Here is a 27,861-nt window from a genome sequence, read left to right on the forward strand (position 1 = left end):
AAAGCACAATACAATTACCTAAAACTGACTAGTTGGGCTAAAAAAATCCCTAATTTGGGGGGGAGACATCATGAGCTCACGGTTGACCCATTTAAGGACCTCAAACCATGAACTAAAGTAGCAGCAATTTGCATCCTCTGGAGGCAGTATTACCAACCCATTCCATTTGGGAGTCACAGGGCAAAAAGGACGCAGCTTTATTTATGGCCCTATAAGAGACTGCCTGGGAATGCACTGAATCAAGTCTCTCCCCCTGTAGGTTATACCAGCCAGGTTCAGACCACAGCTGGTATGGTCAGCCAGTGTCATGAAGGCCGTTGGGGTCTCTGTGGTCTCACAACCTAGGTTCTGCCAGCGTAAGTCTGGCCTGTTCAGTCTTTCAGATATACTAAGAGATTTATATTCTCTCAGATACAGATGCAAAGATTATTTTTCCATGGGCACAGCCACATTGAAATGTAGTCAATTAAAATATATTAACATAGTTTCTGGTGCTACACCCATCCCCCAAATATCTCTAATAATTTTTGTGCTTTTCCGGTCACAAATATTTCTCTCCGGTTGATGTGTGAAACACACACAAAGGGGGAGGAAACAATAAAAATGATTATTCAACAGTGGTGTCAGATGCACAATGTAAATGAACTTCAAAAAGGAAATAGCTCTATAATGTTTTAGACAGACATTTTTAAGTATTACTTGTAACAACAGTAGGTTAAAAAAACTAGCGTGATTTAAGTCAAGTATATCTTTATTTAGACAGAAGCAGCTTTTCTATGCAATTTATCTCAGATATACTTCTTAGCTGCCCCTGAATTTACAAATATTTTTGTCCTGACCTTGATCCAAAAAGAAACCAATCATATAAAAAGAATGTTCCAGAAAGTAATCGATTATTTGTGGGGGGTTTACAATTAGTAAAGACAAACAACAGAAACATAGTTACACCTTCTTTACTAGAAAGTTTCTGATCTAATATGGGTGTTGCTTGTGGATGATGTGTAGGCAAGAACAGAACCAACAATTAAAATGGGGGTAGGCTGGAAAACAATTAGGTATTAGAATGTTCCTTCTGTCTCCTACGGATAATAGATATGAGATGCTTATTACTCATGTTTAAAACACCACCACCACCACAATGCTCCAGCAGCAAAGCAATCCCTTAGCCCAAGCTGAAATTGCACTTCTGTCGTAACGCCAAGCATGAATAACAACTACTGACATACTAAAAACCACTTACTGTAGTATCCAGATGATCCTAAGAGAACTTGCTGCAAGAGTTTCCCTTCATGATCTGAAGTGAGTTGCAACTCAGGAAAGCTTCTGCCATAACAAACTTGTTAGTCTTGAAGGTGCCACCAGACTCCTTGCTGAAACAGACGAAGGCAAGTTACCTCTGAAAACTTGCTTCAGACTACTGACTCTGGTTTAGCTAGTAGGATATGAGTGGTAGGCGGACAGATGGCTCCAGGCACCAGGTATTTTTAAATGTGCTCTCAGACATCTGCTCCGCCGACCACTGTGGCAAAGCTGTCTCTGGTTCAAGGCTTCCTGCTTCCCATATTCTTTGATGTGCCCATTTGAGAAAATATTATGTCTGCTTGGCCGGTTTGTTTAAAAATAAACACAGCTCCCCGCCCAGGTCTCTGCTCCCTTTCATCCAGCCCAGAGCTGGTTTCTCTGGACGGCAGGACTGGTTGTTATGGGCTTCCAGAGGCGACCCGCTCTCTCACTAGCGCCAGCCGCTTGCGGCCGCGGTCCTGGCGCTGCGCGCAGGAAAGGCTCCGGCTGGAAACCTCGGCGCGTCTCCTGCCTCCGGGCGCAGCCCCAGAGCGGCTCGCGGCTGCGAGAGTCGGGCTGAGAGGGACCCGAAAGCCCGCAGCCGCCTGCCCCCGCCTCGCCTGGCTGGGGATGGGCCCCGAGCGCCGGGCGCAGGGGCCGGGCAGCTCGTTCCCAGAAGCGGGTCCGGGAGGGTGGGAGCCAGGAGCCGGCTGCAGGGCAGCTCCGCCCGCCAGGCTCCGACTCGCTCCCCGCGGCGCCCGGCCGCCCCGCGCCCCGGCTGCTGCTTACCTGCGGCTCCGCGCCGGGCCCGGCCTTTCCGCCTTCTCGCTTCGGCAGGAGCCGCTCCCGGCCTCGGCCCGCCCCGGGAGGAGCCTCGCTCGGCGGCACTTTGGGACGGGCCACCCCCGGCGCACGCCCCGGGCTCCCGTTCCCCGGGGACAGGCCACTGTTCCGCGCACTGGCTGCCCGGTCCCACCGGCTCAGGCGCATTGGCCGGCGGCAGCTCAGCCCAGACCCCCTCGCCCCTGAGCACATCCCCGCGAACTCCCTCCATCCCCCTCCCTGCTGCGCCCTCCACCCTGCCAGCGCCTTGCGCCCCCAGACCCGCTGTGCCATGACTCCCTTGTCCCTGCCATGAGCACCCACACCCCTGTCGGCAACTTCCCCCAGGCTGCTAATCCCTCTTGCTCCAACCAGTCCTCAAGCCCCCAGCAACTCCCACTCCCTAAACCAAGGCTACTCACGTTTGGAAGCCCAGGGGGCCACACTGGGTCAGACCAAAGGTCCATCCAGCCCAGTATCCTGTCTGCCGCCAGTGGCCAATGCCAGGTGCTCTAGAGGGAGTGAACCGAACAGGTAACGATCAAGCCATCTCTCTCCTGCCATCCATCTCCACCCTCTGACAAACAGAGGCTGGGGACACCGTTCCTTACCCATCCTGGCTAATAGCCATTTATGGACTTATCCTCTATGAATTAATCTAGTTCTCTTTTAAACTCTGTTACAGTCCTAGCCTTCACAGCCTCCTCTGGCAAGGAGTTCCACAGATTGATTATGCGCTGTGTGAAGAAGAACTTCCTTTTACTTGTTTTAAACCTGCTGCCCAATTTCATTTGGTGGTGCCTAGTTCTTTTTGAGATGAGGAGACCACATGCTGAGGGCTGCAACTTAAGTGTGGTTGCATATACATGCAAATATATATGCAAACAGCTTCTTTCACATTGACTGGCATGAATACAAAGATTAAGCTTTAAGGTGTGGCATGGACCCAAACATGGCCAGTGTGAACCAGTCAGCCCCTTTCAGGCTCTGCCCATGAGCTAAGCAGCCAGTACCTCCCACAATGCCCTGGTGCTCCTGGCACCTCCTCCCTGGAGGCTAGAAACACCAACATCCTGTACCTGTCTGTTCCAGCCAGCCCGTTCGCTTGCATCTTTCAATGCTCACCTCACCTGGGAGATGCCTTGCCATTGTGGGGCGTGTTCCCAGTAGCGGCTATGTTCAAAGGATCCCACCCGCGCCATGTGTTGAGGCCCAGATAAACCCAAACCACACCCTGGCTGCAAACAAACAGGCTGTGGGCTGCAGGTTAAGTAGTCCTGCCCTAAACCCTTGTACCACCACATCCTGCTTTCCCTTGCAGCCTGGGAACCCCAAATTCCTCACTCCTGCCAACTGTGCTTAGTCCCCTACCCTGACTTCTCCCTCCCCAAACCCCACTGTAACCGTATACCCCATATTCTTCATAGAGTTGTTTTTCTGATATGAATAAAGCAAAACAGGTATGTTTTATGCAAGATGGGACATGAGAGATATTACTGGGAAGATTATAGTGTACTGAATGTGATTATCCAGTTAGCATGCATGAATCATTTGGTATCAAAACTAGGAATAGGAACTATGTAACAATTACAATTGGGTGTGTACACGTGCCCACTTAACATGTTTTTGCAATAGCACGATTTTTTTTTAAGGGAACTTTTTCAAATAACATGACAGTCCCCGAAATAACATGAAAATAATCAAGTGGCAGACTACTTCACACGGCAGTATAAGTTGGAGAAAACAGTGGTAATACTCATGAGCAGATGAATACACATGGTCACAGCGTTCCTCTGCTCACTCACGTGTTTATCTTTGTGTTTTAACAAACCACGGCGACTTGCGTTGCTAGATATTGAATATTGACATTGATGACCCAGCACCAACAAAAAATTGACTTTGCTGCCACCACCTGAAACGCAACCCCCACCTTTTCCATTATTTTTAATGGGGAAATTGACCCGGCATAGCACGTTTTCACTTAGCACGAACATTTTCAGAAACGCATCTATAGTGTTAAATGAGGAATTACTGTATTTGGCAGACATCCACCTGGCAACAGGCCATCAAACTTGATGGGCCACTAGGGAGAAAGAACAAGACTGTGAAGATACTGATTCCTCTCCTTCCTGAGAAGTGTCCTGGGAGGTAGCTGTGATATTACTAGGTCAGGAAGCCCAGCCTCTGGGGGCTTTCTGATCCCAACTCTCACACCAGCGAGCTGCTCTAGTCTGTGCCTTGAGGCTGGAGACCAGCCAAGGTTTACACCTTGGAGTTCTAGTAATTTTCCATGGTAAAGATGTGCAGGTCAAGACAGGAAAAAACAGATTCCCACCTTATGTAAATCTTCTTTAAGGCTGGGAAGTAAGATGATGAGGATTTTCCCCTGACTTCCCATGCAAAGAGAAACTGAAAAACACCTGAAACAAGAAGTGAACTGTGGGAAAGAGTTGATCCCAAGCTGAAATGGCATCGTGCTTTTCAGTAATCTTCCTGCAACAGTATTTAGGGTAAAGAATTAACCAATTTCTTTAGTGAATCGGACTTAGTTTGAGTACTTGGTTTCATTTCCTTAGTACAGGTTGCACCTCTATAAACTGGGACTCTGATCCACAACATCCCTGGTCTGGCAGGACCATGGATGTTCCAGGATTAGAGTGTCCTGGTGTGCTGCAAGGGAGGGGGGCTGGGAGACCAGCACACAGCCCAGCTGGGCTGCAAATTGGTGGGGGGAGGTGAGCCTGGAAGTTTGGCACGCAGCAGAGTTGGGCTGGCACACAGCTAAGGAAGTCTGGCATGTAGCCCAGCTGGGCTGGGAGGGAGCCAAGAAGCCTGGTGCACGGCCCAGCTGGGCTGAGAGGGAGGACCGGAAGCCCGGTGGGGTGGCAGGGGAGAGGGTGGGGCCGGCAGCAGGAAGGCCAGAAATGATCTCCTGTGGTCTGGCAAAATCCCTTATCCAGAACGAGTCAGGTCCCAAGGGTGCCAGACCAGGGAGGTGCAGCCTGTAATCTGTTTGGGTCTGTTTGTTGCCTCATTAAACACTTAAAATTCACTTTTTGTAGTTCTAATGCTGTTCGTACCATAGGTGGCAAGTTATACGGACCTGTGCAGCTCCAGCACCAGGAATATTTCTGGCTCCATGAAAACTCCCTGCCTGCCTTTCTTGGCCCCAGCATTGTCCAGCTCCCCTGCCACCCTACACACTCCCCATGCGCATCCTCTGGCCCCACGGTGCCCCGCCTCTCTTTATCCTCTTACTCTTGTGCCTCCACTTTTCTGCCAACTCCTGCACCCCTCTGCCCTGAGCTCCTCACACCACCAGCCCCCTGCCCTGAGCCCCCTGCCTCCCAGCACTGTGCCCTTACTTCTGCACCCCTCCATACACACCCCAGCCCTGTGCCCTGAGCCCCTCCTCACCCTCCAACCCTGACTCTTGCACCCCCACATCCTCAGCCCTCTGCCCTGACTCCTGTACCTCCCTGCCCTAACCCCTCCACATCCCCACCCGCTGCCCTGAGGCCCCTGCACTCTACCCCACACTTAATTTCTTACAAGTACTGTTGTATCAGAACACACACACACTCATGGGGGTGATGCAGCAATACCTGTAAGACATGTAAGCTACTTTCATCCCTGTGAGCAACTCAGTCATGCAAAGGGGCTGGCCAGGGGCAGGAATTTTTCCCTGCAGGATTGAGGTGGGTGTGGCAGTGACATCACAAGGACTCTTTTGCAGCACCTCATCTTATTGGCTAAAGGAGATTGGGACGTGGTGACCTCACAGAGAGCCCATGGCACCGACCAAGTAGGACAGGCCACAGGGCAGGGGCAATCTCAGATTGGCTTTGCCACAGGAAGTCTCTTTCTTGAGGCTTTCCCTTAAAGACAGAGAGAATTCAGGGTCACATACATGAGCACGAGGAGGAGCCTCTTTGGAGTTTTCTCCTTTCCCACTATTAATTTTGCTAGACAAGTGATATCCTTTTGGCAAAGGTAAGAGTCTCTGAGAGGTTTGGTACCGATGCAGCTTCGTCCACCTGGTGTTGGCCAAATTCAAGGCATGAAAAATACTAAGTTAAGGTGGGAGAATTTTTTCCCCCATGTTGGCCTTTGTCTCTTAGGGCATATCTAGACTACATGGCTCCGTCGACGGAGCAATCTAGATGAGATTACTAGACACAGGAAAATGAAGCGGCGATTTAAATAATCGCTGCTTAATTTACATCAAAATAGCTGCCGCACTGTGCCGATCAGCTGTTTGGTGGCACAGCGGGGCAGTCTGGACGTGCCGCGGGCAGCAAAGGAAGGCTTTGTCAACTGCTCCGGTAAACCTCATTCACGAGGCATAACAGAGCGGTCAACAAAGGCTTCCCTTGTTGACCGCGGTGCATCCAGACTGCCCCACTGTGCCGCCAAACAGCTGATCAGCACAGCGCAGTGGCCATTTTGATGTAAATGAAGCGGTGATTATTTAAATCGCCGCTTCCTTTTCCTATGTTTAGTAAACTCATCTACATGGCTCCGTCGACGGAGCCATGTAGTCTAGACATACCCTTAGAGTCATGGGGGTCATTGGGGGTTTTGGTTTCCCTTTTCCCTCCCTCCACTCACAGGTATTAGTGGGGGAGGGGAGCTTCTCTCCAGCCCTCCTGGCAAGAAGTCCTCACAAGAGATGGGACAGGAAGAATGCTCTGAACATGATGCCAACTGGTGACCTGAGCCATCCCTCTGCCATCTGGGGGAAATCCATAGATTCCCACCCTTCCCAGTCCCCATGTTGATTGGCTGAGCTGGGAGGCCGGTGATATGGAGGAGGCTGGCAACTTTGTTGTTCTTTTGAAGGCCCAGCAAATAAGCCAGAACCAATCATCCTCTTGGGGAATTTATCTGCTTCTTGCCATCGGTTCTCTCTCTGATGTTCTCATTCTTATAAAATACTTGCTGACTAATCACTTAGAAAGGCTGCTGGGCTGCAGCTTGTTTGAGGTCCCTTAATTTATTCTGATCCTTCAGCATGTGAAACTCCAGACCGATTAGTTTGAAAGTCAGGGCTTCTGAGTCCTAACACTACCCCGACTGGCTGTGTGATGTAAGACAAGTTCCTTTTGCCTCTCTCAGCCTTCATTTTTCCATCAGTTGGGTGTAACTACCTTCTCCTACCTCCCCAAACCCGTACATAGGAATTTCTGCGGGGGGTGCTTTTTTTGTAAATGTAGACCACAAGGGTGTGAATGCATCCCTCATAGCCCCCCAAGTAAGCAGGGAAATCAGCCCCAGCCAGTCAGAGCATAGGGGAGGGAGGCTCGAACAGCCCTGCCTTCCCCAAGGATGCTTACTTGGGGGACACCTTTGCACCCCCGTGTACAGACCGGCTCCCTCATGGCGAGGGAGATCGGGGAACGTGACAATCCGTGCGAAATGTCGCTAGTAGCAGCGAATATATGAGGCACCCTCTCATGTTCAGTCATTGCAGACGATGGCGGTGGAGCTGTTCAGGAGAACCCAACTTTCCATTATGGCAGCTTTAAACCAACCAGCACCCCCAGGACCAGGCAGATGCTTCCTCTTGTGACCACTAGATGGCGATGTAGCCTTGCACTTGCCCATACTCCTGCTTTTTTTTTCCTTTCAGTGCTGCCACCTCCAGGCAAAGAAAGGTGCATTCAGCACACACGTTACGTTCAAACTAGTCATCATTCCCAAGCAGGTTGAACTGGAAAAGTGATTTTCGAGATAGCATCACAGGGGCAATATTCCTCAGGCTCACTGCCCTGCTGTGGACGCTCGTACAGGAAGCACAACAAAAATCAATCATCCTGTGACAGGCGCTGGCGTTGCCTAAGACAGTCGTGCCTCCCAGCCTTCGAACTCTGTACAGAAAGCAGACAGGAGGCGTAGCACTGCACAGGTGACAGAAAAGAGCAGGAACAACAGCCCAAGATCTGTGAAGCCTTTGGGTTAGGGATCCACTATGGCTCCTTAGGTCAGCAACTGACCAGGCCTTTGGAGGAGTCCTGCACCTCTTCAGCGACTCTACACTGTAGCTGGGAGCGAGTCTGCCAGCCTGGGTGGAGACTCTGGCTAGCAGGGCTCAAGCAAGTGTGCTAATAGCAGCCCCGTAGACGCTGTGGCTCTGCTCTCGAGCCCATTTGACCTCCTAAGCTTGAGCTCCAGCTGTGCCGTCCATGCCCTGCTTGAGTCCGTGTGCCTAGGCTGGGAGATTCTCTCACAGGTGCAGTACAGACATACCCGCAAGGGCCTCCGCTCATCCCTTCCCACATACTTAAGCAAAGCCCTGAAGACACTTTGCAGAGGTGTTTCCAGACACATACAATTCTCTTCCCCTCCCACTTTCCTTTTTCTAACACTAGCCCCTGGCTTAGCTTTGTAAGCTACATGTTTAAACAATATGGGAGGCAGCCCAGGCTCTAGCACGACTTCATAAACACACACACACCACCACCTGCAGCAGAAAGAACAAGTAGTAGGCATTTCAAATCATGGTCTTACCTGAACAGGTTGCTGCTCCCACTTTCAGGTGACAAGCTAAGGAGGAAAGATCCCAGGTAGAACAGTCCAATTTCCAACATATCTTTTTGACCACATGGAAAGAAACCATTTAGTCATTTTCAAGAGGTGAGCGAGGTCCATGGCTTTGATTTGCCTTTTTGCATGCTCCAAAAAGGAGCTTTACTAGCCAGCCCTCCAGGATTTTCCTGGAGTCTCCTGGCATGAAAGATCAAAAGATTGTCATGTGATGAAACCTCCAGGAATATGTTCAATTCAAACTGGCAACCCCTGTACAGAATCTGTTCATTCGCGGGAAGATCAATGGCTTTTTGCAAACTTTAACAACACACATTGAATTAAATCAGTCGAGAGATTTGTCAGCGCTGACATGTTGGGTTTTGCACAAGGATGTACTAGACTCGTATGTATGCTGAGAAACACAGCCCGGGTAGAGATGCTCCCATAGCTGCCCAGGTCAGTGACCTGCATGATAATAGTGTCTGCTAAGGCGATAGCCACGTGATGGGACAAAACCTTTGAAGTGCACCATAGGGTGGTTTCCAGTGGTGATTAAGACACAGGTTCAGTAGAAACTTGCTGCTTACTCCATTGAAAACCTAACCCAAATTATCAGTAGTGAAATACGAATGCTGACTCAAGCTCCCAAAAGGACGTACATTCACAGGTACAGTTTCTCAACACAGACACTGTACTACTGAAGCTAAAATCAGCACAATACATATTCAGCATGAAAATCGGTTCCTGTTAAACCCATAGATATTTACGTAACTAACAGGCATGAGACAATGGGATAGTTTTAACACCTAGATTCATCATGAATCAGACTCTCTTTTAAGGAAACACCCAAATGCTGAGAATTTTGTCAACACAACTACAGGCAGAGGGAGGAGAGATCCGCTCTTCGGTATTCATTTAGACCTTGGAAGTAAATGTATGTTAAAACCAGTCTGCCAAAAATCCCCTTCCTCCTGAGTTGCTCAGCTCTTGGCCTTGTGGGCTACGTCTAGACTGACATGATTTTCTGGAAATGCTTTTAACGGAAAAGTTTTCCGTTAAAAGCATTTTCAGAAAAGAGTGTCTAGATTGGCACAGACGCTTTTCCGCAAAAGCACTTTTTGCGGAAAAGCGTCCGTGCCAATCTAGATGCGCTTTTCCGCAAAAAAGCCCCGATGGCCATTTTCGCGATCGGGGCTTTTTTGTGGAAAACAAATCTGAGCTGTCTACACTGGCCCTTTTGTGCAAAAGGACTTTTGCCTAAATGGGAGCAGCATAGTATTTCCGCAAGAAGCACTGATTTCTTACAGTTAGAAGTCAGTGCTTTTGCGGAAATTCAAGCGGCCAGTGCAGACAGCTGGCAAGTTTTTCCAGAAAAGCGACTGATTTTCCAGAAAAACTGGCCAGTCTAGACACAGCCGTGTAGTATTATAGCAATAGCTCTTTAGTCACCATAGTCTTCCGAAAAGATCATGCCCAATACTGGAACTCAGAGTGGATCCAGGTGCAGCAGCTAAGAAACTGCTGGATTGACAGACGACAACTCTTCCAGTAGCAAAAAGATGTTGCCAACTCATTGACCACCAGGCACGAATCAGGAGAACACGAACAAAATACAAAGTGACACACAGGCTTGGGAGTGAGGATGTAAGGCACTTTCACTGTTACAAGGGACAAAGTCATATAGATCAGATCTTTAGTGGAAGATGGCATCAGGCATCATAGTTACTTCCCAGAAATAACCGCAATTACACCCCCTGTAGGAAATGAGAGCATGGAACTAACAGACAGCTCTGAATTCTTGTTATGGCTCTTTGGAACAGGGACATATTTCACTATGTATATACACAGGCACAGCAGATAACTTGAGAGTGGGTGAGGCGCCTGGTCACAGTTGTGGTAAAAGTAATAACCTGATTTCCAGCTTTGCCAGGTGGCCTTGTGTGTCAAATATGCCTGGTCACTAGTAAAAAGACCATACAAAGCAATTCCCTGCACTCAACCATTCCCCATTAATTCAACATATGCCAACCCCTAATCCAGGAGTGGGGAATCTCAGACCCAGGTGCCAGATGCAGCCCCCAGCTTGCCTGGATCTGGCCCCCATGGCTCAGCCCACCCCATCCCCCAGCATTGGGGAGCAGGTGCTGGCACTCCAGCCCCCCCCTCCCCCAATCACAGGGCTGGAGCACACAAAATCTACTAGGCTGGGCCCCCTTTGACTCCAGGTATGGGAGGGGAATGTAGGGAGCGTCTCTCCTCAGTCGGGGACCACCTCAGTGAGGGTGGGTTGGTTTTTTGTTTTGTTTTTGCTTCCCACTTGTGTGCGACTCCCGACTGATTTCTGAGTCAGTGGCCCCCCCGCCCCCCAAAAAAGTTTCCCCACCCCTGCCCTAATTGGAACTTCCCAATCAGAAGCTGGCTGAACAGCTGGGACTCCTACTTGGGTCCCAGAAAGCAGCTGGAAAAGAGAAGGTGGCTCATGCTAGAGCAACTTTTTGTGAGGGGGCTGCCCTGTGACGAGCTGGCTGCAAGCTTGCAGAACTTCTCCCAAAGCTACTGCCCAAATCCCCTGCCGCAGCCTGGATCCCCCTCCCGCATCCCAAACCCCTCATCCGCAGTCCCATCTCAGAGCCTGCACTCTAATCAAAAGATACAGTTACAGTGGGTCAACAGGCATCAGCAAGATTCTTCAACTGGGTCGCGCAGAAAAGAGTTTGAAAACCTCTGCTCTAATCAGAGCCATGGCTCCCAAATGGAATGGGGGACGGGGGAGACGGGGGGGAGGAGGGGTGAGAATCACTGGCTTGACACCAGGCAGCAGGGGAGAATTGCCAGACTTCCCGCAATCAAATGGCAACTCAGACGTAGAAAGCTCCAGATCTCGTCAGTCTGAAAGGCTCCTAGCAACCCTCGACCCTGCAAGGGGATTAAAACCCTCTACCCCACCCAACCAACCACCTTCCAAGCCAACCATCACTCAGTCAATGGAGCCCCACTGTCACTAGGAAGTGCCTTGCAAAGAGGAGAAAGCAGGGTCTGGCATCGATTCTTCCCACATGCCCCCATTCCTTTGAATAAGTTTATTACAAAGTAGTTACCCTATAAACAGCCACACTCCCTTGGCTAATGACAAGGCCAGAGAAACCTACTGGAGATCCTTTGATTGATCATCTTCCTCCCATCCTCACCCCACCCCAAAAAAGGAGAATGGCAGCAGGAGCAGGGCTTTGAGCTAGCTGCCAGTTGAGTAATTGACTTTAAAAAGCCAGAACTCGTCCTTTTAGTCTGAGGGACAGGTGGACAAAAAGCTCCGACCTCCCCCGCACCTTCATGAGGGAGTGGCTCTGCCAGAGGGGTTAAATGAGTACTGGTGGGGGGGGGAGGGGGGACACGACACACCACAGAAATTGTTCCCATTTTGCTCTCAGTTTTGTACAACTGTCACTGACAGTGTTTCCCCTTTACATTTCCCCGAACACAGTCAGCTCCCAAGAGGCACTTTATTTGCACAGACCCTCATTGCTCCCCAGACATCAAACCACATCGACTGGAAGAAAAACATATACAGACTTGACACAGTGCTCAAACACAAGAGAAAAGTCCAGCTGGAGCACCGCGGTCAGCTTCAGGGCACAGGCCTGTTTCCACTATGCACCCCATTTTCTCCCAAGCCCATCAGCAAAGAATGTGTTTGAAATCAGCTTCAGGTTGAAATGTAAAGCAAAATTAAATAGGGAGCAATTAAAAAAAAAACACACAAAGACAGACTGAGTCAAACATAGCACGCCACAAGTTTCCCAGTTACAGGGGTGGTTTTACACCTACCCCCCACTGTTCCATACAACGTCAGGCACTATTGGCATAAGGAGTAAACCCAAGAGACTGTATGAACTGGAAAAGTCTGCTATTGCATCTGGGCAGCAGCAATTGGCAGCTCTTCCCAAGGCTGCCTTGTCATAGGGGCTGCATGGAACCGACTGCCCCGTTAGTCCCAGCAGTAAGCTCCAGGCCGTGCATGGTAAATTTGCATTTTAAAAAGTAAAAAATAAAAATAAAAATCCAAATGCGTATTTACAAACCAGATCAGTAGCCAAGAGTCTGCAAGGCCCAAAGGTGATATGCAAAATATTACGTATTTACAGTCAGGCCCTGTTTGTCAGGAGTTTTTGTGACCCCTCTGAGTCTGATCCTTGCATGATCGGGCGGGGGGAGGGGGGAAGTTTCCAAATGTATATTTCATTGCTTTAAAAAATAAAGCCAAAGGAAAAACAAACTCACCAAAGGTTCAGTGGCCCCTGCATTGCCAGGCCATCCCGCTGAGCCTGCCAAAGGCCCCAACGCAGAGCACAGAGCTAACAGAAAGCCAGCCAAACATGGAAGAAGTTTCAAAGTGACATGGGATCAGTTAGCCAGCCTATCACTGTCCAGCCAGCATCAGTCCATGAGTCACTGCCCCTGACGTTTCAACTGCTAGGACTGAATGTGTGTTTGTGGAAGTAAATGTACACAGACAGCAAGGTCTCAGCGGGACTTAACGTGGCTCTGGTGAATGTTATGTTTCAAAGGGGTTCTGTCCACAGCAGACAGCCATAGAAGCCCTAATTAGCTAAGTGAGAAACTAAAGCTTTGAAAAGCACAGGAGGCAAACAGCCTCTAGTCCCCCAACCTACGAGCTAAACTCACCTTCCCTTTGTTTAAGCACAGAAGTGCGGCCTAGACCGTGGCCAGAGCCCACCTTTACCAATGTCTGCCTCTAGCAGCACTGGACACTTTGGTTTCATTGCTCGTTAATTCCACAAATGAGCATTTCCTATTCTTCTACTAAGGTGCCAAGGTGTAGAAAGAAATCTCGTGGCTGGGCATGTTTATTTTCTGATAAGCGAGCAAGCGGCCACAGCAGCGAGGGCAGCCCTCAAGGTCACCCAGTTTGGTGCCTTTAGGGTAGCAACACTACCTGTTGTTTTGTAACTGGATTGAGGAGGGAAGGCGCCGAGCATGCTCAACACCCATGTGCGCAGGGGAGCAAGAGTCCCATTTACACAGGAATAATCCGTTCCTTACATACGCTTCATGGGAAGTTCCCCCAGAAAGCCCCTCTCTCCCCCCTCCCCTCCTTTAAGGCAACCATAAAGTTTTCCAGGGAGCATTTCTAAGGGACATTTAAGATCCCAAACACACAGGCAAAGTTACAGGGAGGACTGATTAGTCATTTTTAAAAAAGCCTGTCCTTTCCCTTCCTTTCCCTTCCAAGACACAAGTTCAGGGTTTTCTCCAACAGTTAACGTGACCAAGGGTAACGTGAGCCTTGGCAGGTGAGTGAAGGAAAAGCTGATTGGCAAATGAGTCACAAATCGACACCAGTGACTATTTAACACCTCATGGATCACCAGAGCGGCAGTGATTTCAAGTGTTTTTTCAATGGTTGCATGGCAACCGGTGAGACAAGAGTTGGGTCTCAATCCAGGTAGTCTCACCAACAGGTTGTCCATGTTGCAATTGGCACTAAGCTTGGCTGCTTTGTTGGCACTTAGGGTAAAGAGGCCAAGGATTAAACGAATGCTGAAGGCTGAACCACCCTCTCCTGAGGTATTCCCCCCAGGACAGATATAAGGCACTTTGTCAAGTAAACTCATCTGGCTACTGTACCTAGAGGATTCAGCCTCTGAGGCCACCCGGACTAGCAATGGTAGGTGGAGATCTGGGATTTTAAACAGTTGTTCTTACAGCCCTGGAGTTCACCTCAATAGAATTGCTATACATGGAAAGACGTTCCTAGAGAGGGAAAACATCATCCACAAAAGCTACACAACATACATTGACGTCTACAAGGTCAGAAGGACAAAAATTGCACAGCTGAGTCTTGGAGCTGGGCAACAGCTGAATGTCTGACGTCTGGTTGGGTTTTAAAACTGCGTCCCAAGGGTGGAAATGGATCTGCAAGTTCCCACAAAGGGAGAACACATTTTGTTTGTCAATATCCCCTTGTCCGTCTTCTGGTCCCAGAACTTGCATTAGGAGTAAGTTCACTAGATTCATGGTCCATTTCCTCAAGTTTCTGTTATGGTCTCTCAACAAGAAAAAAAAATCCAATGCACCCCACCTGTTGAGGGGCAAGTTGAACTTGAACAAAGGTGGGGGGGGGAGCTGAAAATAAAGTGGCCTAGCACATTTTACTTTAAAAGATGAGGAACTCTGTTTGCAACCTCTTCCCCCACAGAACACTGCTTTGGTCCATTATCCTAACAGTAAACCTGCAGCAGTGGTGCTCCAGAAGAATCGGTCTCTGTGTCCTGGTAGGAGGAAGCTCTGCTCAGCGGAGATCCTTGAGAGGGGAAAAAGAAAAGGGGAGGGAGGAGAAGTTTACACAGAATGACAGACTGCAGCAGCAAAATCCTCAGCAGCTAGAAAGATCCAGCTGCCACAAAGGGTCTTGCGTCTCACACGGGAAGAGAAAGCAGCACAACACCTTCAGGCAGAGCGCAACTCCGAGTATCATAGGCAACTTTCAACAGCGATCCTGTCACTTCACACACACACACACACACACACACACACACACACACACACACACACACACACACACACACACACACTAGTATTTCAGCTCAAGGCTGCTCTCTGATGCAAAACATTAAAAGCAACATGGGAAAGCAACAGAGCCCAAGGCACCTGCTGGTAAATAATTCTCCCCTGCTGCTTCACTTCACTGTCATTTACCCTCAGACTTGAGTCCAAAAAATCCCATCCTAACTATGGTTTCACTTCCCCTCAAACTTTGTCAAGAGGTTAGGGCCCTGAAAGCCCTCAGGCTTGACCTCAGTCCCCAGGAGAAGTGTGTGCGTGGGGGGGGGAAGAGAGAGATGGGAGGGTGTATAAAATCTGATCTTTGGTTCATTCCCTTTTGCACCAGTGAAGATCTAAATGAGAAACACCATGATCAGGCATCTCAAACTCCTGGCTATGGGCCATTGATAGCCCAAGCATTTTCTCAGTCTGACCAGGGTACCTGTCCCCCAAACCCTGCCCCTACCCTATCCTCCACCCCCATTGCACCCTTTCCCCTCCACGTCCCTCGCGGGAAGGAGTGCAATGGGGTGGGAGGGGAAGGCAGTGTCAAGAAGGAACAGGGCTTGGAGGACAGGGACGGAGACACCCCACCCACCCACAAGACTCCCAGGCCAAATTGCTTGGCCTGTGGTCCATTTGAGACCCCTCCAATCATAAGGCTTGAACACAGATTCACCACCACCACATTGCATTTCTATAGCACCTTTTGTCCAGCCGTAAGCCTCACAACACTCCAAACGGTGGGCACTATTCTTGTTTTACAGACTGGGAACTGAGGCCAAGTGCAGTGTGGGAGATCGAGAAACCCCCTCATCCCTCAAGTATATCTGGGAACTCTCCTGTGTCCTCCCCAGGAAGGAAACAGCCTCTCTACAGGAAGTGCCACATCTCAAAGTCACAGATGTGAGTTGGAAAAGCTGTAGCCTTTGTTTTCTCACTGACTATGAGCAAGACAGGCATGTTACCTGCAGCACTGGACCGCCTCATATTCCTGGCTATCATATCGGCCGTGGTTTCCTCCGATATCTGCACATCCAACTCTGAAAAGAAAATTCAGAAGTCCTGAGACAGGAAGGACTGAAAGTGTTTTTGGTCCCATGTGCAGAGCCCTGCCAGCCAACGTATCAAGCTCTCCCTTAATAGCCACTCATTTGTGTATCAGGGCTAAGCTTGCTACTTCTTTATTCTTTAGATTGGGGAAACATTCTAACGACGCTGACAAAATATTTAAATATGGCAAACGTATAACTAAATCATCCGTGAGCCCCAAAAGAGACCAGTCCATCACACCCAACAATATTTGCTTCTTCAAGAGTCCTAAACTGGTATGCCCTGTGGTATGCCCTGCAGGTTAGCAGATTTAGGTACCTAGACAAGGAGGGGTGGCACATTCCAAGGACAGAGGCCCTCATACCCTGTCAGCAGCTCCTCCTTTTCTTTTAGAGGGAGGCAGCATTTGAGATACTTGGAAGTAACTAACATCTAAGAGTTAGCAGGAGGATATGGGAAAAGCTAGTGACTGATCTCAATGTGCAGTCCAGAAGTCTGGGAGCATATAGGGTATTCTACTGGAGTCTAAGGTAAGGGTGAGAGTGGGGGAAGGAAAGGATTTCCAGAAACAGAACCAAAGTCTATACTGCACAGCTATTTTGGGATACCCACTGGAGGTATCCCAAAATAGCTACCCCACGTCTACATAAGCCTCCCATTATTTCGAAATAGCACAGCCGTTATTTCAAAAACTATTTCGGCATTCCAGTAACTCTCATTCCATGAGGCTTAAGGGATATCTCGAAATAGTGGATTATTTCGAAATTTGGCATTGTGTAGATGCACCAAATTTCAAAATAGGTTATTTCAAAATCGAAATAAGATATGCAATTTGTGCATCTTATTTCGAGTTTAGAGCGCAACTTAGACGCACCCAAAGAGATTAGATAATTAACCTGGTGAAACCACTCCATGCGCAGCCATCTCTCCAAGGTTATTGATAGACAACAACGGATTCAGATTTTTTACGGGGTTGGGAAAGTTCCTTCATGCTACAGGCAGAGAAATGGAAACTCCTTTGGCTAGAGAATGAGGCATGGGGAAGAAACCATCAGGAGGTAAACAGGATCCCAGAACAACATTGGTCAAAACTTAAAGAAGGCAGCCAGCTTACTAGCCTTAGTGGATGTGCTCTGGCAAGTGGCAGATCTGATCATGCCAGTGACCTGAGTTTGACTCATGGCCTCGCTTCCTAAGATGGGGTTAAGGAGGAGAGTCAGGACTACTGCAGAGCCAGCAGGGCCACACCTTACATCACTCATCTGGCAGAGCAAAGTGTGGTGTGTTACACAGAAGGATAATAGCTGCAAAGTGGGTTGGGGGAAGTCAAAGTATTAAGTGGCAGGGAACGAGGATTCCTTCAACTCAGGAAAATAACCTTGAAAGCTACAAGTTCCCAACTCCATCCCTGCAGGCGTTCTAAGTCTGGAGTCTCCCTATGCTAAGGTGAACCCAGGTCTCAAACACAGAGATTTGAGCTGCAAAACTACTGTGGACAGGGGACTTGACGTACCGTCTTGGCTGGGGATTAGGGACTCCAGCATGGTTTCATTACCACTGTCTGGTGGGTTTCCTCTGCTCGCCTTCTCCTCATGGCTCTTGGTGGCTGGGATGGAAATGTGGGGCCGGACCCTGCTCTTCCGGGTGCTGATGCGGATAATGCCTCGGACTAGCCTGCACTCGGCATCCTGCTCGTCCAGGTTGTAGTCCTGCGTGATGCTGTTGATCAGGTCTGAGATCTTGTTGGTCTTCTCCAGGAAGACCGTGTCCGATGTGCACTTGGCCAGCTCGTCAATCTGGTGGACGCTGAAGAGTTCTGTCAGCTTCTTGAAGATCAAGACATCGATCTCTCTGCTGGACATAGAGCTGCTGAGCTCACTGGGGTCCAGATCAGACTCGTGGAAGGAATAATACTCCTCCGAGCTCCGGTGGCTGCTGGACAGAGGTGGCTTTTCTATGCTGTTCCTGTGCTTCTCTGGCAGGGGCTCTTTGTAGCATGAATCTGCATCTGTGGGGATGCCAGGGCTCCGGTTCGGATAGACAGGGATCCCCTTCAATTTTACATCTGGGTAGCTGAAGCTGCTCCCTATTGTGCTCTTTTTGATCTGGCTCCCATTCTTTTCAATGGGGGAGATGTTAGCAGGGCTGCTGTTTGGCACACGTCCATTTTGCTCCCTGTTTCTTCCCTCGTCAGTCACAGTCTCAGTGTGCCCCAGGCAGGGGAGATGAACGCTGCAGTTCTTAAAGCAGCCCCCACAGGTCACTATACAGCACAGGACAGCCTTGGAGGCATTCCAGGCGTGAGACAAAGACACACAGCACAAGCTCTGGGGCTGGGGAGCATCTGCTGTGCCAGAAATAAAAGTAATTGTTTCTGCCTCCCTCCCATTGGAGTCTCTAAGGTCAGCTTTGCGGGCTCTCCTGTCCCACACTTGCTGTGCCAGCTTGCGGCTCTGTTTGAGTTCGGGGGTGGATTTGCTGAACACCTCCAGGCTGATGTCACACTCTCTGAATGGGCTGATCCTTTGGGGCACAGCATCTAGGTGGGACAGGTTTGCCTGGTGCTTGCTGATTACTTCTTGGGGATGTCTGGTTCTCCTGCCCACCATGGCTCACCTCCTCAGGCACCTGGAGAACAAGAAGGTCTCATGTCAAACTTAGAGTCACTGTCACAGGAACTTTGCCTTCATCCAGCATCTAAGAATCACCAGGAAAGGATGAGACCTGGATCATCTAGGCAGCAGTTCTCAACCTGTGGGTCACGACTCTGTTTTAATGGGATTGTCGGGCTAGTGTTAGACTTGCTGGGGCTAAAGATTCAGCCCTGGGTGGCAGAACTCAGGTTACAGGTAGGGATGTTAAATTTAGATTAATTTGCATAGACTATTAGATTAGTTTAGGGGTGCCTCCACTCTTGAAGTGCAGCAACAGCCCCGAGGCTGAAAGCACTGCGGGGAGCATGGGACCAGTGGGGGACTCAAGCAGCCCCCGCTGGCCCCATGCTCCCCGCAGTATTTCAAAGTGGCAGTGCCGCATGGAGCTCAGGGTCTGACCCCAGGCTTCAAGCAGCACTGCTGCTTTGAAGCACCCCCTCTTTTGCCCCCCTCCCCGTGCTGCCTCTTTCTGATAGAGGCAGCAAGGGGGGGGAAAGGGACTAATGGACTAGTGTGTCGACTATCCAATAGTCATTCACATCCCTAGTTACAGGCCTCCCCCCCCGCCAGGCGCTTTTCCCCCCTTTTTCCTCCCCCCCATCCATGACAATAGGGCTGTGACTTTTGCTCCCCACCCAGGGTGGCAAGGCTCAAGCAGACTCAGGCTTCTGTCCTCACTCCTGAGGACACATAGTAAAGGGTGGGAGGGGAGCAATGAAGTTTGAGAACTCCTGTCCAGTGACCAGGTCAGATTTGATCCCTGCAGCACCTTTACTAATGCTTTAATCGTGTCGTAAGTGACTTCCAAAGCGAAGCAGCAATTTAGAAAAGCAACTTATTTTTAAAATGCTACTTTTAGTGGCACCAGAGTCCCTGCAACCTTCGGAAGATGCTTCCGCAGCACAGGCGGAAAGAGACGCAGACTCTGAAGTTGTTTGGAAGGCACGAAAGTGAGCGGTGCAGTTGCAGGAGGTGCCAGCTGACAGCTTCCCTTTGCAAAGTCTATCTCCTTTTGAACAACTTCCCTTTTGTCTGACATTGTTCGGGCTTAAACTAGGCTCCAAGCATCAGCCAGATCCATTTCAAAGCACACGCGCCAGGAGAGGACAAGCGAATGATCATCATACGAGCAGCTAACCAAGATAGCAAGCTCTGCACTACTGGGTGTTCAGTAAACTCTGGGATTTGGCCATGGTGGCTGCTGCAGATTGCATTTGGCAATCAGCGTCCTATCATGCAAAAAGCACTGAAGGAAAAACCAATTGTGCTTCTCTTGTCATTTTGATTGCAGATGTTTTCATGGAGCTGAATGTAAATGCCAAATTAGTCTCAGATCAGACCTTTGCAGTAAAGTTAAGAAGCGGCTTTTACAAACAAGTCTGATGTCACATGGCAATTACTACATTAGTCTACCTCGAGGCCAGGGCTGCTCACAGAATTGCTGGGCTCCTAGGCCCCAGAAGGGATGGGGACTCAGGTGGAAGGCGTGGGGCCAGGGGCTAGCCTTCTCTAGGTAGCCCTTCAGAGCTGTCTGGGGCTCCAGTGGCAATTTAAAAGGGCTGGGATTCCAGCTGCTGCCACAGTAGCAGCAGACAAAAACTTTTAAATCACATGACCCTGGGGCAGCTGCCGGTTTGCCTCCCCTTTCCTCTCTGTTGGCAGCCCTAGCTACAGAAACAGCCTCAAAAGGAGCAACTTTCCTCCCCTCCCTGGTCTCCACACACCCACTTCTAATTCCACATGCTGAAATTTAGATCCCTGAACCTTACCAAATGAGAGTTGAACATACAAGTCGTCATGGCTGTCTACTCTCGCAGCTTCTTGTGACAAATATGCAAATGAGGCTAAGCATGGAATATCGGCGAGCCTCATTTGCATACCTAATGAGCCGCCATTTTTGCAGAAGAGGCTCTTGCGCCAGAAGGAGCTGTCTACACTGCCCCTTCTTGCGCAAGAAAACCCCTCTTGCGCAATGCCATTATTCCTGAAAATAAGAGGAGTTTTCTTGCGCAAGAAGGGGCAGTGTAGACCACTCCTTCTGGCGCAAGAGCCTCTTCTTCAAAAATGGCGGCTCATTCGGTATGCAAATGAGGCTCGCCGATATTCCACGCTTAGCCTCATTTGCATATTTCTGCCACAAGAAGCTGCGAGTGTAGACATGCCCATGTGTCGTGAGGAAAAAAATTCACACGCATGTCCTATCACCTACCCCGATGCCCTGCAGCCCCACTCCCACTCGCTCCATCGCCACTCCCTCCATCTCTCGCTCTCCCTCATTTTCATCAGGCTGAGACAGGAGGTTAGGGATGTGGGACAGAGATGAGGGCTCTGGCTAGGGGTACAGGCTCGGGGGGGGGGCGCAAAGTATGAGTGGTTTGGAGTTCGGGGGAAGGTCAAGGCAAGGACTGGGGATTGAGGTGCAGGTGAGGGCTCTGGCTGGGGGTGCACGTTCTTGGGTGGGGCCAGAAATAAGGAGTTTGGGTACAGGAAGGGCTGAGTACTGGGGTAGGGGGCTCAGGTGCGGGGGACACCGACTGTGAGAGTCTGAGTGTGGGAAGGAAATTAAGCTGGTGCAGGAGGTTCGGAATTGGGCAAATTTGCCACGGCCCACAGGAAGTGGCCACCAGGTCCCTGCAGCCTATAGGCACAGGGCAGCATTAAAAAAAAAGTAGAAGGTGCTGAGCATTCACTGAAGGGCCTCCCTCCCCACCCACCATGCTGCTCACCAGTGACGGGTCCCCCATGATCCGCTCATCCCTGTCTCCCCACCAGCGCCTCCTGCACACTGCCAAACAGTTGATGGTGGTGGACAGGGGGCACTGGTGGGGGAGGAGCAGGAGGCAGGGCAGGGGCAGGCCTGTGAGACACATGGCCCAGATGCTAGGAGTGGAAGAGTCAGCCCAGCTCCTTCCAGCAGCTCTGGCCAGTAGCTGCCTGATCCTGACTGGGGAGATGACCCACCTGAGGCAGGGAGCAGAAGCTGCTTCCTCCCCAGCCAGCTGCCAGGCAAGGTTGCACAGCAGCTCCTTCCTGCTCCATGCCTGGAGTCGTGCCCAACAGGACAAGCTGGGGAGGGGAGAGAGGAATGATGTGCAGCAGGAGGACAAAGCACCTCCCTCACTGTTATCATGGGGTGGAGAGAGCACGACGGACCCTTAGCTGAGCATGAGAGGACAAGGGAACATACCTGCCCTTTAGAGCAGCGGCCCGGCAGCCCATCAGGGTTCTATGTATGGCTCATGATACATTGTGTTTACCATTGCCCACTTGCAGGGTTGCCAGATTCTTGATCCATCTGCAGAGTTTTATTCCCTACTGGACTTACTAAAAGTGACCCACACGTAAAGCCAGGGCACACGAATCAAGATGGGTGCTGTTTGCACACAACAATGACAGAGAGCCATGTGCTCCCTCTGCATCCAATCAAAGTGCTGCTATAGTTCAATCACCCCCCCCCCCCCCCGCAAATTCTATGTACACAGGGGCAGTTAGTGAAACCACCCTATCCCAGGAGACCCTCTTGGTGATGATAATCTTCCAGCCCACTCACTAGCCTAAGTTGCCCAATGCTGCTTTAGCTCTTGTCCCTCTCCCACCCACCCCTGCCTGTTATAGGGAAGCACCTATTGAATACAGGGCACCCCCAGAGGAGGGGCGGTGCAGCGCGGGGCAAGTGGAGGAAAAGGGTAGAATAGGGACAGGGCCTCGGACAGAGTGGAGGCCGAGCACCCCTCAGGAAATCTGAAGTTGGTGCCTATGCAGGGAGGCTCCATCACTTCCCTGGTGCCACAGGTGCCAACCCCACAACTCCCATGAGCCAGGAACGGTGATCAACGGGAGCTGTGGGTGAGAGGGCAGCATGCGGGCAGGGCCCCCTGCGCTTAGGAGGCGCAGGGACCAGGTGGGCCCTTCCAAGAGCTTCACAAAGCTAAGGCAGGTAGGGAGCCTGCCTTAGCCCCGAGCCCAGACTGTGCCAAGTGGGCTGTTAAGTCGGGTTGGCAGCAGGGACAACTGAAGCCTCCAAGGTCTCTTTTCAAACAGGCATTCTTGGTCCAAAACCAGAGGCCTGGCAACCCTAACTGCCAGCCACTGGCTCTTGTAATACCTTTGCCTGCTAGATGCAAGAGCCCAATGTTTTGTTCCAGAAAATGGAGGAAGTAACCAGGGAGACAGCCATTTCACACTTGCTTCTGACCAACAGAGAGAAATTGGTAGTCAATCTGAAAGTGAAAGGCAATTTGGTTTACAGTGGTCATGAAATGATAAGATTTTATGATTCTAAGGCAGGGGTAAGGAACCTAGCCCTGAGGGCCGGATTGGGCCTGGATCTGGTCCCTGAGGCTCAGGGCTCACAGGTGCTCCAGCCCCCCTCATCTGCTCCCCAGTGCTGGAGCACACAGAATCTACTAGGCTGGGCCCCACTAGGCTCTGGTGTGCAAGGGGCATGTGGGGAGTGTCTTTCTCCTCAGTCAGGGCCAACATCAGAGGGGTTTTTTTTGTTGCTGCTTCTCACTTGTGTGCAGCCTCCGACTGATTTTTCTGTGGGTCAGTGGCCCCCAACCCCTGCTCTAAGGAAAAGGAGTGAGAGCAGCAGAATAAGGATTGGGGATGTAAAGGATTACCCCTTACCAGCATACTTACCAGGGCAACCTGTTAACTGGCAGGCCCAGCCCCCACTGACACCCACAGAAGACCTGGCTAGAGAAACCCTCCGCTGCAGGATCCCAGTTAGCTGGCTAAACATACGATTTAACCGGTTAACTTTTTTAATGGGATTTTACATCCCTAATAATGATAATGGACTTTAAAAAACCCGAGACTTGAGCAAACTCAGGGAACTGATAGATTTTCTTCCCACATGAACTAACCTAAGAGAAAAAGGAGTTCAGGAGAGCTGGCAGTTCCTCCAGGAGACAATATTATAAAGGCGTAACTGCAAACTATTGCAAAGCAAAGATAGGAAGACTAGTAAGAGATCAATATGGCTCCATCAGGAGCTCCTTAATGAAGTAAAAATCAAAAAGGAATTTTACAAAAAGTAGAAACATTGTTAAATTGATGAGAACAAAAGAACAGCACAAGAATGTACTGAAGAGGGAGCAAATATTTGACAGGAGAATCATAGAAACTTAGGCCATGAAGAGACCTCCAGAAGCGGCCAAATCCAGCCCCCTGCACTGTGGCAGCACCAAGTAAACCTAGTCCACCCCTGACAGGTGTTTGTCCAACTTGTTTTAAAAACTTCCAAAGGCGAGGACACCACAACCTCTCTTGGAAGCTTAGTCCAGAGCTTAATCCTTATAGTTCGAAAGCTTTTCCTAATATTTAACCTAAATATCCCTTGATGCAGATTGAAACCCGTATTCTGCGTCCTGCCTTCAACAGAATGGAGAACAATTGATCACTGTCTTCTTTATAGCAGCTCTTAACATACTGGAAGAGGGATCAGGTTTCGCTTTCAATCTTCTTTTCTCAAGACTAAACATGCCCATTTCCCCCCCCTCCCCCCCACCTTTCCTCATAGGTCCAGGCTTTCTAAAGCTCTTATTTTTGTCACTTTGCTCTGGACTCTCCAATATGTCCACATCCTAACTATAAGGTGGTACTCAGAATGAGACACAGTACTCCAGCTGAAGCCTGGGTCTTATGTACTACACTCCCATTAATGCATCCCAGAATAATATTAGCCTGTTTTGCGCTGATTCCTGGCTCGCTCCCAGTCCCCACCACTGTGCCTGGCAGCTCTTAATACATTTAAAAGTCAGAGCCGCAGCGGGATTATTTCCCAGGCTGGAAGCTAACCCCACTGCAGCTCTGCAGTCCCCCCCCTTATCGACCACTCGAGTCACTGATGGGAATTCCGTTGACCATCTGATTGGCTGATTACCTGCAATTTAACATCCCTATTATAAACTGGGATCAAGTCACCTTAGCTATCCCTATGTTAGGCTAAACAGATTGAGATCCATGAATCTGTCACTATAAGGCATGCTTTTCAACCCTTACATCAAATGTATGCATCTTTTGGAACCCTCTCCTACACATCAACATCCTTCTTAAAATATTCCAAGAATGGTCACATCAGCATCAAATGCAAAGGTAATATAGCCTTCCTACTCCCATCCTCATTAGGATGACCACAGCCACTTTAAAAATAGAAACATCAGCCCCACCAAAGTAACAGACATAAGGACTGGGAGTGCTTGGCAGATATTTATACCTCAGGGATAAGCTTCACTGGTCTCTGTCCTGCTACTTTCCACGGATGTTTTGGCTTCATTAGCCTTGGTTGACACTTATGTATTTTGCAGTGTTGTAACTGGGTTGGCCCCAGGATATTAGCGCAACTAATATAGGTGAGGCAGTATCTTTTATTGGACTACCTGTTGGGGAAAGAGATGAGTTTTTGAGTTGCACAGAACTGTTCTTCAGGCCATCTGGTCTCGCTTATATAGTCTGTAAGATTAACAGGCCCCTTCCCTTATTCCTAGAAAGGAATCTAAATAGTGCCTTTTGAAAATCACAATAAGCACCCTCAGCTCCCACTGCCTTCACTTGGAGCTGTGGGTGCTCAGCACTTTTGAGTCAGGCCATTAGCTGTTTCTCAATTTCATCAGGTTTTCATGCACCAAAAATCCCATCTGAGCTGATCAGACTCTCCAAGTGGAAAACCATTACTGGTCAGCAGGAAGACAGATTACTCATAATACAGAGGTCATGTTAGAAGAATGAAATATATCCAAAGCCTATATGGCCATTTATATAGCTATTAGTATGCTAAGGTTTTAAAGTACCTTACAAAGTGGGTACTATCTCCATTGTACAATAATTTTTTTTCTGAGGCACAGCAGTTAAGTGACTTATCTAAAGCTGTACAAAATGCAGTGTCAGGGACAGAACTTCTCTTTCACATCCTGTGCTCAATCTATTACATAACAGCTGCACACTATATTCACCACCATATCACAAGTTTAAGACTATAAAAACTTCACAGCCAACAGAGATATCAAACTGTTGTTAAAGCCAACAGCCAGGATTCCAAAGACTTGTTCCCTTTGACTGTAAGCCCAGATACTAAATTATAACCAAGTGCCTAACAATGGTAAATAAATATTAGGATTAAAACCCATTTGCCAAATTGACACTGACAATGAGGTTGATAGCCTTCTTGCTGCTCAAGCAGCAGTCTTATTTGAAGCAATAAAAGTCCTTCCAAAGCAGTTAAGCATCCATTTCAGAAGAATGGTGTTTGTGAGTAGTTGGAACATTTAATTATCCAGGATTTAAGATCTTCCTTGTTGAGAGGCAAAGGAGATTTTCAAAAGTTTTATAAAACTGCCTCAGTTATAAGAACTAGCTGAATTATCTACCTTAGTAAGCCACTAACCAGGCTGGCCACACCTTTGACTCTCATGCCTAACTAGTACTGGAGGATTTGAAAACACTGGACTAAAAGGAGTTTTTACTGTTGCTTGGATGTTCTGAATTTCAAATTTAATCCCTTCTTGGTTTTAGTTTCAAATACACACACAACCCTCAATAGCTTACAGTTTAATCAAAAACCACACTGCTGTCATGGTTCAAACCTGCATTAAAGCAGTTCTGCTGTGGGAGACTGGGTCTCAGAAGACCCTGGCTCTGTTCTCAGCTCTATCACTTATATTCTGGGTGACCTGGGGCAAGTTACTTCACTGCTCCTGCCTTGGTTTCTCTCTCACTTCATATCTGTCTTGTCTATTTAGATCAGAAGCTCATCTCTCATTATGCATTTGTACCTTAGCACAACGGAGCTGCCAATCTCAGCAGCAATCCTCCACACCACTATTGTACAAATCATACAATATCCACCCTCCTGCATTCATCACTACAGACAAAGTTTTCACATAAATGGAGGTAGATGTACCTCTGAACACAAACACCTTGGGAGTTCCCAACAACACAGCAGAAGGATATTTTTTGTTAAGTTTTAAAAAAAAAGGATTTTCTAAAGAAAAAGTCAAAAGACATGAATCTAGTATAGCAAGAGAACTATAAGTATTATGCCCGCAGCAGCACTTTCGGAGCACAGGGCAAGAAGTGGCAAAGGCTGCCCTGGAGCTTTTTTCCCCCCAGTCCCATTCTTACTAGAATGCTGATCGGATTTGAAAACACAGCAGATCTGTCATCCCAAACGGAGCTCTGGACCCCCCTCTCTCCCATGGCCCAGCAACACAAGGTAGCACAACAGCACGTCACCACGGGGGGACGAGGGGAGACAGAGTGTTTGGGTAAATGCCACGTTACCAGAGCCTGGCGGGGGATGCTGGAGGAGATGGGCTGTCACAAGCATTAGGGCCTGATTCAGCGGGAGCGGGAAGGCGAGGTCCCTGTGCCTCGAGGCAGGATCTTTACAGCCTCTGGACGGCGGCCCCCGGGCGCGCTAAGATTTCCCGAGGGGTCCGCGCCTCCATTTGAAACTGGGGGGGGGGGGTCGGCAGCTGCCCTCCGCGAGCACCAAGGGGCCAACCGAGAGAGGGGGGAGGAAACACCCGGCTGCCAGGCACCCAGCCCGCGGGAGCGTCCCCGGCTGGGGCTGAGCCCCGGGAGCAGCGGGAGCGGGCTGGGTCTCTGAGGTGGGCACCGGGCGGCCCCGAGCTGGGGCGGGGGGGGGGCCCGGGCGGGGCGGGGCCTGCTCCCCCGGGCGCGGGGGGTGGCGGGGCTCCCCAAGCGGGCCCCTCCCGGCGGGAGTGGGGGGGGGGGTCGGGACCCAGACCCGGCCCCGGCGTTACCTGCCGAGCCAGGTGAACGGCGTCCGGCCCCTCCCTCACCTGGGCCAGGTGAGACCATGTGACCGAACGCTACGGGCTGCCGCGAGGAACACGCTTCTCCGAGAGGCGAAGTTCCTCCCCACCCCGTGCGGAGGAGGGCTCAGGGCCCGAGTTCGTGCCCCGCCCCCACCCAGCTTCTCGCTCCTCCCCTC

The 27,861-nt window shown here is 49.8% G+C and overlaps 1 protein-coding gene across 5 annotated transcripts; it reads right to left on the reverse strand.

The window, feature by feature from the left end:
• Nucleotides 1-1,321: 1,321 nt before the first annotated feature.
• Nucleotides 1,322-27,802, reverse strand: KDF1 (keratinocyte differentiation factor 1). Of its 5 annotated transcripts, XR_012897567.2 has the most exons (6): nucleotides 27,671-27,802; nucleotides 17,762-18,876; nucleotides 16,164-16,238; nucleotides 12,910-14,953; nucleotides 2,526-2,615; nucleotides 1,322-1,370 (listed from the first exon to the last, which is right to left on the reverse strand). XR_012897567.2 is itself a non-coding variant. In XM_075908576.2 (5 exons), exons 3-5 carry the CDS (start codon nucleotides 18,855-18,857, stop codon nucleotides 14,871-14,873), a joined length of 1,254 nt encoding a protein of 417 aa, XP_075764691.1. In that variant the 5' UTR covers nucleotides 18,858-18,876; nucleotides 25,123-25,285; nucleotides 27,671-27,787; the 3' UTR covers nucleotides 12,118-14,870. The 5 variants fall into 5 exon arrangements, 4 of the variants coding, with proteins under 4 accessions (XP_075764691.1, XP_075764690.1, XP_075764689.1 ...); XM_075908576.2 differs by lacking the exons at nucleotides 1,322-1,370; nucleotides 2,526-2,615 and adding an exon at nucleotides 25,123-25,285 and having other exon boundaries at nucleotides 12,118-14,953; nucleotides 27,671-27,787; XM_075908575.2 differs by lacking the exons at nucleotides 1,322-1,370; nucleotides 2,526-2,615 and adding an exon at nucleotides 23,008-23,122 and having other exon boundaries at nucleotides 12,118-14,953; nucleotides 27,671-27,761.
• Nucleotides 27,803-27,861: the final 59 nt, after the last annotated feature.

The sequence above is a fragment of the Pelodiscus sinensis genome, chromosome 26 (assembly GCF_052426305.1).
Source record: "Pelodiscus sinensis isolate ZL-2025 chromosome 26, ASM5242630v1, whole genome shotgun sequence".
NCBI classification, from domain to species: domain Eukaryota; kingdom Metazoa; phylum Chordata; order Testudines; family Trionychidae; genus Pelodiscus; species Pelodiscus sinensis.

What these genes read in the sequence shown, in the direction of transcription:
- KDF1 (XM_075908574.2), bottom strand. Translation starts at nt 18,857, where the DNA reads ATGGTGGGCAGGAGAACCAGACATCCCCAAGAAGTAATCAGCAAGCAC. An exon ending in CCTAATCCCCAGCCAAGACG is followed by an intron (nt 16,239 to 17,761) that starts GTACGTCAAGTC and finishes TTTTCTTTTCAG; the next exon opens with AGTTGGATGTGCAGATATCG. An exon ending in GAGGCGGTCCAGTGCTGCAG is followed by an intron (nt 14,954 to 16,163) that starts GTAACATGCCTG and finishes TCCCCTCTCAAG; the next exon opens with GATCTCCGCTGAGCAGAGCT.